At 40.1% G+C, this 16,145-nt stretch overlaps 2 protein-coding genes across 8 annotated transcripts in view; one reads left to right on the forward strand and one right to left on the reverse strand.

Annotated features, from left to right (window-relative positions):
* LOC123969463 overlaps positions 1-3,232 on the forward strand; it is a 121,057-nt gene extending 117,825 nt beyond the window's left edge. For both annotated transcript variants that reach the window (XM_046046890.1, XM_046046889.1), the window contains exon 4: positions 3,079-3,232. In XM_046046890.1, coding sequence (XP_045902846.1) covers positions 3,079-3,116 — 38 coding nt within the window. In that variant the 3' untranslated portion in view covers positions 3,117-3,232. The remainder of the gene's footprint in view (positions 1-3,078) is intronic.
* sept9b (septin 9b) overlaps positions 1-16,145 on the reverse strand; it is a 73,850-nt gene that overhangs the window by 24,881 nt on the left and 32,824 nt on the right. Inside the window, exon 1 of one of the 6 annotated variants that reach the window (XM_046046872.1) lies at positions 6,751-6,811. The exons of 4 other annotated variants lie outside the window; for them this stretch is intronic. In XM_046046872.1, the coding sequence (XP_045902828.1) occupies positions 6,751-6,796 (46 nt within the window). In that variant the 5' untranslated portion in view covers positions 6,797-6,811. Of the gene's footprint in view, positions 1-3,029; positions 3,168-6,750; positions 6,812-16,145 lie in introns of those variants that run through there. One more of the 6 variants, XM_046046873.1, reaches the window with a different exon arrangement.

Raw genomic sequence — 16,145 nt, forward strand, 5'->3', positions numbered from 1 at the left:
CACTAAGAATGCAACCCCTGGCCTAACGTGGAGCAAAGCCGATGGAGTTGAGTCATGTAGAAATACAGCTCTCCACGTGGAAACATCTGGTATTTTTGCTAATGACCTGTCCCAAAACACATCAAAGATTGAAAGGGTGAGAAGAGATGGACAGAAAGAGCTGTAGATGGAGGGTCATTGAGGTAAAGTGCACGACCAGGGAGAGTAGAGATGTGAGGTAAATACTACAATAACAGTGATGGGCTGCAAAACACAACAAGAGTGGGCGTGGTTTGGATCGATAAGCAGAGTACTGTAAGCAGAGACTGAGAAAATGAGAAAGCAAAGCCCAACACAGCAGGCCAGTCATTGTGGCACTGAGCACAACTGTAAGAGCCTTCTGTTCTGGGCAGCTCTCCATACTGTAGGCTAACTAACCACAGCCATTACTCAAAGCCCAAACATTTCTGAGAAAGATGGAAGGGGAACAAGGAGGGTCCAGCCGCACACTCATCCACAGCTGCAGTAGAGGAACTGGTACAGGGTAAAGGACATCACAACCACCAAGCATGGTGCAAGTAGAGAGGGGCTGGCTGTTTCAAATATTTCAGCGGCGGATGCTGCATAGCTGTTAATGAGAGCTGACTTCTGAACTTGAAGATGGAAAGGCGCATTTCTTTTTCCTTTGTGTCGCACCACTAAGTTAGAATCCATTAAACATACTGTTAACTATGTCTCTTCATCAGTTCACTTTACAAACATGTGTATAAATCCAAGTGCAAACAGAAACAGACAACAAGAGATACAAGAATGAGTGGACCAAACTGTTGTATCAAGAGTTTGCCAAACAGCACAAGATGTTTTTAATAAGTTCTCAAGTGCAAGTTTTCTAATTTAAATAACCATGTGGTGTTTGTGGAATCCAGGGACTAAATTCCGTAAATTCATCTTAAAATAATCTAAAACACTGTGATGGATGACCCATAATGCCTTGAGGCATAATACTGTCACAACGCTGTAGACGAGAGCACCACAGACCTCGACTCCTCCAGGGCTGGCAGGCCCACAGCCCGTCACTTCTGACAGGACATGACATGTCTGACTTCCTCCCTCCTGTGACATACTATACAACATAAAACATCCTCCCACTGCAGGCAGCTAGAGCGATACACAGCACAAGACATTTTGTAGAAATGTGGTTCCATTTTGACTAACTATTGTATTTCACAAAAGACTGCCAGTTTTTCTACATCAGTGTGCTGATGAGGGAAATCAAAAAGAACAACATTACATAAGAACTACACTATTCACTTGCTGACAGGAAGACAACAGCAAAAGGAACAAGACTTTTATGCACATGGATACAATTAGCTAGAGGACTACGAAGACATCCTGTAATGTGGGAAAGAACACTTTTTGACAAACACTCCGGTTGTTTACCGTAAAACATGTTCATGTGTCTCCTTCAGGGAAAATTCTTTGGTCAAAAACATGGGCCAAAAGTGCACTGAATTGCCCAACATGATGGGAACAAGAGGTTGTATTCTACACAGGAGTGGATTTCCCTTTGAATCAGGTTTGAAATCTTTGCACATGCAGCATTTAAGGTTTCTTAGAAATAGTATTTCTAAATGGACAGCTGTGTGAATTTATTCCACGCATCAGATCTCAAACAATCCTAATGAAATGTTTCTCTGTGGTTGATTGAATTACTTATCAACGAGCTAATGTGATTAGCAACACAAAACAATGGCTGATTGGCTTTAACTGGCGTCTATTGTAAAGCACATTGTAATAATGCTTTATGCAAATCAGATACGAGGCAGCATTGGGAAATTGCTGTATCAAATGTATTATGTGCTAAGCTCCAATATACAGACACTGCAGGCTGACTACTGTGGGAAAATAACAACAAATTATTTTCTTAATTCAATATCGCTCTGCTGGTATTGTGACACTGTTTCAGTGACTTGAGGGTAGCACCCAAGCACAATTTATTTGTGCAGTAGTATCAAAGTGCAAGGTAAAAAGCATCACTTTTTAGAACATGTCTGATAATGCTGCTACATGGCTAGACTAGAGCAGAAGCTCTAGTTTTTATGTTACTTCAGACTTGACTGGGATTTCTGGGTGTAGCATCAACAAAGCAACTATTCAGGCACTGTACTGCAAACTGTGTAAAAGTAGACCATGTGATGCACTGAAAACACTGAACAGCTGATATTTCAAAGGTTTTGTTGACCTCCAGGGCACAAAATTATAGTTAACCACAACCTCTTTTTCTTCCACCAGAAGCAACTGACAAGAGTTACAAGAGGAATCTTACTATTCCCTGTGGAAGAGCAAAACTCAAGCAAAACTGAAAATACAACATGTTCGACTCTTCAACTCTCCTTGAACTTGGCAACAAACTCTCTGGAGAGCGGACACAAGGGATTGTCAAAGTTAAATCACGTCAAAACAGCTTGGCTCTATCAGTGCCTGGCAAATCCACTGCACTAGATCAAAGTCAGTGACGAGAGCTTAGGCTAAAGGAGAAAACATGTCTAGAGAGAGCTCTGGAGTCCAGAGTAATAGGGTTGATCCTGATTGGTCAACACTCTGCCCCATTATGGCCAATTGATTATCCATGCATGCTCCAGTGCTGAAGACACAATGGGAGAGAAAAGGAGAAGGGAGGAGAGGAGAGGGAAGAGAAGGGGGGTGGGTAATTCTCACCCCCCAAACTCTCTCAGATGGCTGAACAATGGGAAAGTATACAGGAAAAAAATTAATTACAAAGTACAAGTACTGCACGATAAATTGCCTGTTTTTTTCTACAGATCTCCTCCCAAAAACACCCTCTCCACATCTCAGCCTCAAAACATTTTGTACACAGCACACAAGAGACACCTAGCAAACTAACTCCAACAGCCTCAGAGCACCAATCCATCTTGCCCCCTTTCTGTTTCTCTCTCCCTTTTATCTCCTTTCTCCAGCATCATTTACAGCTCCATGTAATCCTTGTAAGACAGAGAAGCACACGGCAAACATAAAAATCAACAACTCACCCAGCCCTTTCCTCTCCTTCTCTTTACTCTCTTCCTCTCTCAATCACAGCTCCAGCTGGTGAGACTGGACTGCTGCTGCTCCCCTAGCCACGCCCACAGCTCAGTCATGTGACTGCCATCCCAAGTGGCTGGAGAAGGCATTCGCCTGCCACACCCCTCATTCAGAGAAAGTGAATGGAGAACATTGTGGACAGGCTGTCTCAAACCACGTGCGATTAAGTAAACCCACTAGAGGAAAAGCTGTATGTGTATGTGTAGGTCAGTTTAATCAAAATAAAAGATAGTGGGAGAGTGTGGCAAAATACAGAAACATTTATTTTCTCAGCATGTGTGCCCATGTGTTTGCACAAGACAAGAGGCCATCTGCTCTCTCCCTCCCATTTAGGAGGGTATTAGATTGTGTGTGTGTGTGTGTGCGCTGAAAACATTTGGTGATCTCCCTCCTTAAATCCTTCCTCCTTCTCTCTGACACACACACACTAAAGCCATGACTAAAAGGGAACATTTCTAAGTTTAGAAAAGTAAAGAGAAGTTCAGAGCGTTACATCAGAAGATGGAAACAATCCTCATATCTGAGCCCTAAATATGAAATTAAAAACTGTAGATGATTCACTTAGCTTAGACTGCTAGCATAGTTTAAATAAACCCTCCTACCAGCACATCTAAAGCTCGGCTAGTTTTTTTTTCCTTTATGCTAAGCTAAGCTTACTGTCTCAGGCTGTTGTTCATTTTTAAGGAACAGACATGAGTCAATCTTCTCTTATATATATATATATATATACATATACACACATACTAATATATATATATATATATATATATATATATATATATATATATATATATATATATATATATATATATATATATATACACATATATATATATATACACACACTATATAATATTCTATATATATATATACATATTTATATAATATTCTATAGTATATAGAAAATATACAATATGATCATATTTCCCAACATTTCATACTCATGTATGAACAACTTGAGTGTGTCAATTGGCACTGGAGTCAGTATTGGCCGCAAAACCGATGAAAGTTTCCAAAACCCAAATGTTCTCTGGAAATATGCATTGCTCTTGTGTACTTCCTGTGTTCCAGTTCACCCACAACACAGAGTCACATTTATCACAGCCAACCCGCTGACTGCAAAACACGGACGTAGTCGACATGTGAAAATAATTTTTTTAGAATAAGAATAGAAGTTTTTTAATTAAAGAATAGTTAATAAATGGTTATAAAATGGGTTTGCTCTTGACTGACTGGAAGGAGTGAGTGATAAATTTGTTCCTTTGTTGACGTGGCTCTTCTTTTTTCCATCAGCATACAGCCGAAGCCTGAGAGAGGGTTTTTATAACATACAGCAGAAAATGCTTCCTTCACCTCAAAGGTGGAGCTGAATCGCAGATTTGGCTGTGGTTGCGTTGTGTATTTTTATCAGGTAATCTGTGCTGCACATTATTAGAACACTTATTATTATCAGCTTCCATTTACAAGTCTTATAGGTTTTGTGTGCTATGCAGTTGACTTGATTTAACACTGAATAATTTTAGATTTAAGTGGGTTTTACACAATTGTTCAGTAATATAACATGCTTTGCAAGACAATAATTTATCTTGTGGACTGTGTATGAACAGCAAATAGGTGTCCACAAAGTCTTGGCTTCAGAATTTAAACAGTTTAATGGGGTGTTGGTTCAGTTTCAACTATCACTGCTCAAGCTTGTCAATATTTTATAAGCTAGGGTATTAGGTAGATTCACTGCAGAAAATCAATTAAGTGTATGACTTTCTCTCAGCAGAATCTTTTTTATGAGATCAGGATCCTAAATCTGTCACTGGCCTCCAGTGTGGAAACAGGACAGAAAATAAATGTTTTTACTGTCCAGCAAGCCTGAAGAACAGTCTTTTTGAGGTTCTTGGCAAAAACTCTGGCACGTTCCTGTCATATATCTCTTTAAAAAAAACAAAAAAATATTTTCCATATAGATCTCACTAAACAATAAACAATGCTGTCATTGAAAGCCTCCATGATTATCTGAAGTTGCCATTTCCTCTTGGAGAGGACTCCTGTATGTTAGGAGTGTTATTTTATTAGTCGTCCTGAGAGCCGAAAAAGCAGCTCTGAGCAAAAGATTTATGGCAAATAAATTAAATTAGGACCTAAGCCTGGTGATTGGCTGTTTAAAGCAATATGTGTGCATGTACTTTGCATTGCCAGTTTACATCGTCATAACAGAACAGGCACTTCTTCACTAACACATTTCAGAAAACAGCATAATAAAACCGTTGCATGAGTTAGATTCCCCATCAAAATGCCCTTGCAGATTTCAATAACAAAACTCAACCAGGCGTCAGATTTTCTTGCAATGAAGTCATGTGCTTTCTGCTAAACTCAAATTAAGGGATTTTTGCTTGTTTCCTCATTTTTCCTTTTGAAACACGGTGGCCATTTCGGCTGGACCCACTCAAACATTTGGTAGCATCAAATCATGTGGGCTGGAGAGGTAACTGAAGACTAATATGCGGTGATGCCTGGTATGTGGTGACCCTCACTGGAGAGCTCTGCGAAAGGCCTGGAGGTCAGGAGTGATTGCTGAAGGCCACCAAATCAGGGCAGAGCACATATGGAGCTGATTAAAAGAGCCACCTCCATGATTCAGCTGAGGGGGAGAGCTGAAGGAAAGGCAGAAGGGAAGAAGAAGGAAGAGAGTAAGGGAAAGAGGAGGGAGGGGGAAGAGATGAAGTAGGAGGAGGAAAAGGGGGTGAGGGTGGTTGGAAGAGTAAGAAGCAAGCGGGAGAAGAGGAAAGAAGAAGACCATCTGGCTTGGCCTAGATACCTACAGGGAAGATAGCTGGGTCTGTTGGAGACTTCCTGTTGTGTATGTGTTTTTTTTCTTTTGCTGTGGTTGCTCTGCTCCACTGTGGTGCAAATGGAGACAGCATGTGTGTGATGAGTGAGGATGGTTTATCTCAACACCCTAAAGTGGCCTCAAAGACTCAACCTCCCCCCTTGACTGAAATCACTGAACATACATTAACAGTAGAGATGGATCTATCTGTGTATATATCTTCTATTGACAGTAAAATACTTCACTCCTCCAGGTTTAGTCCTCAGACACCAGCGTGGACATTTTACCTCAAGGTTACAATAAATCAGGCACGTGTTGCCTTTTTCAGCAGCTTCTTACTGTACTAACCGTGTAAAAACTTTTTTTGTGGTTTGAGCATTTGTTTATGGTGTCGTTTGGTCTGTTTTAAGCAAACAAAGCTTTCCCAGCTGGGCTGCTTAATACTGAGAGCTAGCATCAAGGGCTTAGAGAGAAGGAGAGAACAAGTAGCCCTTACTGCTCACCATAAAAGCATTTTCTCTTTTAAATCAAACCACAGCAAGTGAAAACTTGTTTCTTCAACTCAAGAAAATAAAACAAGGATTTTAAGAGGAAGTGTAGAAGAGTTTCCAGTAAGCACATTTGTTACATCAATGTTTGCGCTAAAAAAAGGGAAGGGAAGAAACGTTTAACCAGCACATTGGGATGTTTCTGTGCATCCATGTTCCACATTCCCATCCGAAGAAGATACATCCTGCCTTGACTTGATTGGCCTTAATGGAAACCAGTTGTCCCTCTTGCCTCTACGGAGTGATAGTCTAAAATATTCAAGCTCCCCCACAGACACAAAATACAAAACAGATACTCACAAAGAGCTTCCATCTCATGGTTGTTCTCTCTGCAAGTAGAAGTCATCTCTCCTGTGAGCCGGCCCTTATCTGTCTCTTCCCTCTCTTGCTACCCGTAGGATTTAGCAAGAAAAGAAAGAGTCTAGAAAGCCTCCGAATATTTCCCAGCCCCTTAAGTTTTGTCTATGTTGCAGCTACTGTTAAATTCTTTACTACTCTGCAGACGAGCAGGTGCTAATCTAACTAACTACATTTCCTGATGCGCACACACACCAACATGAACTCTTTATTTCTATGTTGTGGAGTCAAAGCCTTCCCTGATGAACAATAAACACAGCGACTCCAAGGGATCGGCCTTCTGGGGAATCCCTGGCCCCTCGCTGGATCTGCGGGGGCGAGGGACAGGGATGACTCAACTCCAAGTGAAGGCGGAAGGAGCTCTGTGATTAAACTCTTTGTGCGGTCGCTGCACATCTTCCAGAAACATAGCCCAGTTATGATGTTAATTATCTATAATATAACCCTTCCATGTGCTGAGACAGGGAAGCAGATCGAGACAGAGAGAGAATTTCTCATGAACAGTGACCTTTTTGAATTGGCGTTACATTTGAAACGTGTTTGCCAGCACAAGAAGTACCTCAGTCTGCCACCGAATATTAGATTTTAGTTTGTCAGCACGTTACAGTGTAACTCATCTGAGGTGAATTTCTCTTTACCCCAAAACGTGAGTTATAAGTATGCTTTCTCCATCTGCGTCCTCTTCTACTAAGTGATGTTGATGTCTGCAGTCTGCTGTGGAGCATCACAAAGCACTTCACACCATCAAGGCCGGAGGTGAAATTTTGCCCAAAGATCCTCCAAGCTCCATTGCCAAGGCTTTTCTCAACAGATGGTGTTCTTCGAGGAAGCTAATTGCCCATAAACCACAAAGCTGCAGTCTCATTCTCTAAATAATAATTCTTTTATTCTCCAAATCCCTATCACTGCAAACCTTTGGTTATGAAATAAGATCCAATCTCAGATCAATGTTGTTTTTTCATGCTTTTAAAGTATCTACTAACTATTGCAAAGTTAATCCTTGAGTATCATTAAGGATTCAGTAAAAAGCCGCCCGTATAGTCCCATTACCTTTCTGAGAGACCAATCAGTCAGCTAAGAAACATGTCTGCACAAACCTCATTTGGCTGATCTAAAACATTAATCTGTGAGGTGGGAAAGGTAAGGGTACTCAAGTGCAAAAGAGGAAAGGAGGATTATTACAAGAAAATGTAGGTTTTACTTCCTTTCTGCCTGCATTGGACTGTTGCACAATGCTATGTTAAACAGTAAATGGCGTGTATTTTTCTTTTGGTTTATCTATCACTGGGCTTCTTTTGGCTATGGCATAACACCCCAAACTCTGAACTGTCTGTGGTTGAGTTGCATTGTGGGTAATGTAGGCACCAGGTTTTGACAAGGAAGAATAATGAGTTGAATAAAAAAGATGATTGATCCATTGAGTCCAACAATGTTACAGGAGTGCAATGCTAAATCTGCAGATTATTCTTTTAAACAGGCAAAGGTTTGCAACCAGAGCAAAGTGTTGTGTTTATTACTACAGCTATGAAATTCCTCTTCTGATCTGTTGCACTGATCAATGTGACCAAGTAAATTGACCCTTGTAATGATCAAAACAACGACATAACTGAGACTTTATGATGGTGATTCAACACACCAGCATTAACCAGATATCAAATGGCCAAAAGCTGGGATATAATTTTCTTAGGACACACATTCAACTGCACAATCAGTTGGTGTAACATAAGGGACAGACTGCAGCTTCTTACTTTCCATGTTCCACACATGTTCACTTCAGACAGACACAGCCTCGCACAAGAATCCCTCTGCCCCCTTATCTGCTCTCATCTATTAATTTCAGCAGATGGCAGGACAGTGGCGCAAATGGCCATCTGTGTGTCCACACACACACACAATTAATGTTTTTCCAGTATGTCCTCTATGAACCAACGAGTGGGCCAAACTTATTAGCAGAGAATGTGGAGAAAAGCTGACCTCAGATGAACCTTTTGTTTTCATTAAAACCACTCTGGGGTGTAAATATCAACAGAAAGACTGACCAGATTCACATATTTGACACTGTGAATACGTCAAAACTCAATCGTCATCAAGGGCCACAGCTCATCATCAGAACTGATTTTAAAGATAACAATGCATAATGCGTGCATATAATTGTATTTTACTTCTGTGTTTTTTTGAGTAAGACATTTTCATTGTAGGTCTACAAAATTATACCAAAAAGTATTTAATCCCTCATTTTTCCAGGCCAGCTGTATTTGATTAATGACACTGAAAAAGCATTCACTGGTTCATGCTTGCATGGTGTTTTTTTTTTTATTTCAAAGCCCTACGTTACCCCTGCTTCATTTCTTCATTTCTATGGCGAAGATAAGAGATATGATTTTCCCATCAGTTTCTTGGACAATGGAACCACGGCAGAGTCTCATATCTGGATAAACAGGAGGGAGGATTCACCTGGAGACGGACCAGTTAAATGAAGATAATGTCAACTGTGACTAAACGTTGTCTCACTTTGCTTCATCAAGCTTAAATGGCCCATACCCTATTATTTTTCTTCTATCTCATGTTGATGGATAATGTTGATAAAGGTGGTTTGTGTGTGTGTGTGTGTGTGTGTGTTTGTACAAAGTTAGACTGTTTCCCTTCGGAAGACAACGTGTGATAATTCTTCCAAAAGTCACGTCCTCACGTGCGAGGAGAGGAAGTGGAGTGTGTGTGTGTGTGTGTGTCCTAGAACATGTATGTGCTTTTACATGTATGTAAAGATGAAATGTGTGAATGTGTTGGCTTCACGGCATGCAGGAAAAAGTGAATGAAGAGGGCTGCGTTTTCTGCAGTTGTGGGTTAGGCAAAATGACTTAAGAGGACAAAGGTCTTTCTGCAGTGGTGGGAAACTTCTTTAACCCTTGACTTCCCCCCAGATGCTGAATGTAAACTTCAACTTCCGAAGGCCTTATTTGGGGTAGAGGGGAACTCGTGTGTGCGTGTGTGCGTGTGTGCGTGTGTGCCTGTGTGCGTGTGTGCGTGTGCATGTTCTTGAGTCTATTTATCTAGGGCAGAAGGGCTGTCTCTTTCCCATTTCTCCCAGTTCCACCCACCTCTTCCTCCATCATGTAAAAAAAAATGTCCCGTTTTGTTAATGTCCACACACTTCAAAAAGCTACAAGACATTGTTTGGAATGAGTGTCCATCTTAGTGATATATTGGAGTGTTAACTTTCATAAAACATGAACAGAAAAGGGGAGACATCTGTGCAATGCATTTCTACTTTATCAAGCTCATTCCTCTGAGAAAGAGGATGGCAGTACTAAAGATATCATTTAGAGTGTGCTTCTTAAACTGGCTTTAAAAGGGAAGATGTGCAGCTTTATTTCACCTGCAAGCCAGGTTCAGCATCTAAACAGCTTTCACCTGTCAAACACCGCCTCCTGGTGGCTTGTTTAGGAAGCACAACTGCTGGGAAAGTAATATTCAAGATAATGAGAAGCGACGCTTGTCATTGTCAGCACTGTGGGACATTTTTTAAATGAAAAGAAAACTGAACACTATTTGGCAGCTAAATCAAAGACAGTCAGGGACGATCTGAGACTCAGTGGATCATATTTTGATCATCTTAAGGCAAAAAAAGTATACATTTTTATCTTCAAATAATTTTTACATTTAATAAACATCTAGAAAAAACGTGTGCATGTGACGTGATGGACTAATCGACATGACCGCATCTGTTGTGACCATCTTCATAAAACAACTCTTCACCAAACAGCAAGAGCTGAAATGAATGAAACAATGAAGCATTACCCAGTTTTTGACTTTTATATACTGTTTGTTACGGTTTCTTTTCAGGATTAACTACAGCTTTTCACCTATCCCCTCCACTGATTGAGCTACCTTTACAATGAACAAATGTACTGTTTAGTGGTGCTATTTAGCATTTAAGAGGGATGGCAGCTGGTTTAAGTATCAATGTATTAATGTCACTAGTTCAATTACTGTAACATTAAGTTTATCAAATGGTCATTGAGTAAGGGAAGTCCTCTATGATCCTTCTTATGTTGTTTGTTTTGAAAAATCCAAGTTTTAAGACACTGCACACACAGCAAGGCTGAGCGATATGGTTCAAATTATTATCACAATATTAATGGGGATGTTTTGCTATTATGTATTACACGACATTAAACTCTTCACATGTGTAAAGCAAAAGCTTTAATAACAAATTTTGTTTGATTTAATTACACCTTCTCTGAATCAGTAATTTGGCAAACAGAATTTGCAGACCGGTAACATGATCAGAATATGATTCTACTGAAATTTGATTTTAATTGTGTCCTAGCAATAATAGAAAGCATTCTAAATGTGTAATCCCACATAGAACATCTGTGCTAACATGATGTTTTTTGCCTGATGTTGATGTATGATGTATGTATGATTTTATACACTCGATTGAAATGTCTTCTATTTCTATTTCAGCCCTTTGGCTTCCAATCTCCACTGCATTTATTTATTGATGCTGTATTGTTGTTGTTTACCTTCAATATAGTAATTGTGGGAACAAGTTAATACAAAGACATGGTAGGAATACTAAACCCTTGGGATTTGTTTTTAACTTCCTTAGACTATATCTTAAAGGGTATAACTACTGCATAGCCTCAGAGTTATGCAGCCACATATGCAACTTAGCAACAACGTTATTCTCAGTCAGCAACAGTTCCTTATCACAAGCACAAATTTTCTTTACCTCGCTCTCCTTTTTTTCTGGATAATTAGCCGGCAAGTCATACTGACTAATGGTCTGGGATCAGTCCAGAGTAATTATACTGGGAGAGGATTGACCTCAAATATGCCTTTGCCTGAGGGTCCCTGTATGTGTGTGCATGCTTGTGTAGGTGTGTCAGAGACAACAAAAGTAAGACAAAAAATTTGAGATGAAGAATGCGTGTTTGTGTGTGTGCCCTTTCCTGACCTATGGACAGGCAGAGACAAATCACCCTCTGTCCCGCTCTAGCCCCTCCTCCTCACTTTCAGAAGGTAAATCTAAATAAAAGACAAATGGCTTCACTTGCTCTTTCTTCCATAATGAATACACCTCAATTAGGAAAACAAATGTACTACAAGATAATATGCTTATTTAGGCAATGTAAGGACATATTCGAGTTCAGCATCCAGAATCTGTTAGGCTGAAATTAGGATATCTCTTTTGTTCTTTACCATCACAACAGGAAGACAGGACACAACGGCATTTCATGAAGTGACTCCTCAGTAACATCCTTTAAATAATCATTTCTTCCCTATAGCAGAAAGCAGCACTATCCATACGTAGCCTAGAGTTACTTTTCTCTCTCTTTAGTGCTGTAACATTAGTCCAGTTGTGATGGAAAGAAGAAAAAGTCCATCTTTGGGGTTTGAACTTTTTGTCCCTCCCTGTATCACAATAAAACACTAAAGGGGTTGCTGGATGTGACCCCAATGATAACCTACCAGTCTCATTACCCAACTGATAACTACACTATTTATGGTCAAACTCTCTATCTCACCAGTCTAGTTACAGTAATCAAGAAAAGTGCATCTTTGGTTTTAAAATGAAAGCAAATGTCAAAAAGGATCCAAGCCCAATTATTTTATCAGCTGTTTATGTTAATCTAGATCTGCAACGATTAGTCGATCGACGGACAATGAATGGCCAGCTATTTTGATAAATTATTAATTGGTTTAAAATATTCACTGGTTTAAGCTTCTTAAATGTGTGTATTTGATGCTTTTCTTGTTTTATGTGATGGTAAACTGTAAGTCTCTGGGTTTTGGACTGTTGGTCGTTTATAGACAAAACAATTCATCAAAAAAATAAATCTGCATATCAATCGATAATGAAAATAACTGTTAGCTGCAGCTCTGTATTAATCCCTATGCTTCAGTGACTGGGTTCTGGCCTGTGAAGAACAAAACAAATTTGACTCAGAAAGGGGCAACAGGTGAAACAAAGTTTCTCAAACGTGAAATCTGGTCTGAAAAGCGATCAGACGTGTTATTTCTGATCACAGGTTGTCTAGAGATGTTAGATAGAGTTCTTTCTACAGTGTTTGAAGGATTGACGAACTGCAGGCCTGCCTGTCAAGATAAGGTTCCCCTTCTGGCTGAACACACAGGCGCAGACCAGATACCAATCAGAATGAGCCTGGTGTCTATAGCCTGAAGTGAATCAGATGGTCAGGTTTTTCTTTATCATTTCCCTCGTGTGCTACAGCAATCCAACATCAATTCTGAAATCATTTTCTTATTGTCTTCTGGATGTCTTGTAGGCCATTTTATGCACATTTCTCTGCAACTGAATTGAGTTGACAATTTTGAAAACATTAGTATCTTGATTAAAATTTTAATGCTTTGGGCAATACTTATCTATAGATCATGAGTTTACAATGGATCCCACCAAACCATCCATTAGAATAAAGAGGTATAATATACTGTAGGACTGCATCTAACAATTAATGTCTAAGGTGACGTCTTATTTCGTTCAACCAACAGTCCAAAACCCAAAAATGTTTGGCTTAAACAAAGAAAATCACAAATCACACTGGGGGAGTGTGATGAAGCATTTTCTGACATATTTGCTTGAAAAATGACTCAAACAATGAAATAAAATAGTTGCTGATGAATTTTTTTGCCATTTGTCTCATCAATTAATCAACTAATTGCTTCAGCTCTAGTTAGGTGGTTAGTCTGTGTGTCTGTGTGTTACCTCCACTGACTGAGGTCATCAAGCCGCAAAACATGACGAACGTGATCTTCCAAAAATTGCAGTTCACGCTACAGTTTGCTTGTCCACAACCCTTTTCATGCTGACCTTTTGCATAAACACCCCGATGTATCTCACTCTTTGTGATGCTTAGATCAAAGTACAGAGGGATATTTGCTAGGAAGCTGACTGACTCAGATCACATGACCCTTGAGAGAGGAAGTGCACTGCAGTGAGGTCACACAGCAGGGGAAACAATCACGCTGACAGAACACGGAAGGAAGCACAGGATGCTCTGTGTGCCTTTGAGTGTGAGTGTGTGTGTGTGTGTGTGTGTGTGTGTGTGTGTGTGTGTATACACAAATGATGTGTGATGTCATTTCCTCCTGGAAAACTGAATAGGCAGGAAAGCAGCTTATCTCATTGACTCCCAAAAAACAGCAATATGGAAAAATAATAAAAACAAACTTAGTCTTTGCTTCTTGTGTTGCCAACAGCTCATCTATATATACAAACTTTCATATTTATGCCACTAAAGAAAATCTATTACTATTGTAGCAAATTTTTCTCCACATACCATGAGATCAATTTTCGATATATCTTGGACCTTTTAAATCACATTAATTTTTTTCCAGCTCTCTTGATAATGTTTTAGAGCGGAGCAGGGTGGGCCCACTCTGTGCCCTCCAGGCAGGTTACCCTCTATTTACACCCCTATTAGGGCCTCTCTCTGGGGACAAATAAGTGGCTACCACCCCCATAATCTAGGAGAGAATAATATAGTACCTTCAGTACACACTGTGTGTAAACAGCAGTGATGTGATGTGCGGAGAGATGTACAGCACCGATGTGATGTGATGTTGGTATGTTTATATATGTCTACATATGTTTGTATAGTGTATCTCTTCATATAAATGAAGACATTTCCACCATAAGTTGGTGCAGAAAATGTTTCCAGAATGCAGGAAATTAAGAGCTTAATGCTCAAATTCTTCTAATCAAATAGCCTATTTCATCAATGAATATTTCTTCTAAATAGCATTGGAGTGTCTTCTCGTGTCTTGACTCCAACATTGAGCATTCTCATGTCTCGTGGACTAAGTGTTTCGTCACACCCATAATATGAGCCCCTAAATGTCCCCACCACTTTTCAACACAAAGTGACGCCCTTGTTCTGGCGAGACCAAAGACGATTTTCCAGCCAGACAATGAAGTGGTATTCTATTCATACAGATGAGAAAGATATTCCGTGAGACACTATGGGAGGAAAGATCTGCCAAATGACAAAGCACAGTATTTCAGTTTGCAGCCAGTACACAATGCAGGAATATATAACATCTAATGGCCTAAATCACCAGGACCCATCATTATATCAAGAGATACATATAAGGTACTAGCAAGGTGATTAATAATTATATGGGCACTCTCATTAATTCAATCCACTACAACACAATTTTACCCTTTTACTGTAGTTTTATGATGATGCAAGCTCCAACCACATACTGTATTGTAAAAGTGACTAAAAGCACACATAATTAAATAACACAAGAAGCAGCAATGGTTAAAGCCACTATAATGATTTTTTTTTATAATAACAACATCAAATGACAATGTGAAGACAGTGTAACAATGTAAAAGGATACAGCGCATATTGACAAACCTGCTTTCCTGAGAATTCTCTTGAACCTCACCTGATTTATGGAGCTTTAATACAAGTTTCAGCTCACTGTTTAACTGTCAGGCCCACAACTTTACTATTTTTATTTCACTCTTACCGCTCTGACAGAGTAGTTTTCGGCCATAGCAGGCAGATGTTAAAAACCTCACTTCATACCTGCTCAGCACCAAACGGCGGACAGGCATAGTTATCAACTAGCTGGTGAACATAGTGGAGCATTTAGCAGCTAAATAGCTGGATATTTCACTCAGGAGTTGGTAGAGGCCAAAAACAGAGCTAAAAGAGAGCAAATATATTGGACTAACATTTGCAAGGTGGCTAAAAACACGATTCCAAATGACTGGTAAATAATGTTTCTAAATTGCTGGATGTGTAAATAAGCAACTGTTTGCTTACAAGTTAACCATATCAACTTAAAAGGTTTCCGCTGCCCACAAATGACCAAAAGGTTTTAAGTTCCCCTTCGAGGGAACTCGAACTGCGTCGGTTACGACACTATGGGAACGCCTCTAGGCGAAGCAGGTCTGAACGTGAATGAAATCACTCCAATCCTATTGGCTTGTTGCTAGAACGGTAAGGTGTGACGGAATAACCGGAGGAGTATAAAGCACACCTGTACACACTCATCATTAGCTTTTTTCTATTCAGCAGGCGCTCTGTATGTTGTTTGAAGAAAGCTCCAGTCCTACAAGCAGTGTGTCTTACCTGAAGAAGAAGTCTACCAGCATGTCCGGCAACCAGATGTACAGAAGGTGTGTTTTTTCTTGCCCTCGGTACATCACGGATGGAGATTCTCATGAGATGTGTGTCTCATGTTAGGGGATGGAGCACGCCCGGGCAGCTCTCGAGGGGGCTGCCTGCGCCCGTTGCGAAGCCCTTTCCGTGCGGGTACTGAGGTACAGCATGGCTCTCTTTTCCGAGGATGGCCGGATG

The sequence above is a fragment of the Micropterus dolomieu genome, linkage group LG04 (assembly GCF_021292245.1).
Source record: "Micropterus dolomieu isolate WLL.071019.BEF.003 ecotype Adirondacks linkage group LG04, ASM2129224v1, whole genome shotgun sequence".
NCBI classification, from domain to species: Eukaryota; Metazoa; Chordata; class Actinopteri; order Centrarchiformes; family Centrarchidae; genus Micropterus; species Micropterus dolomieu.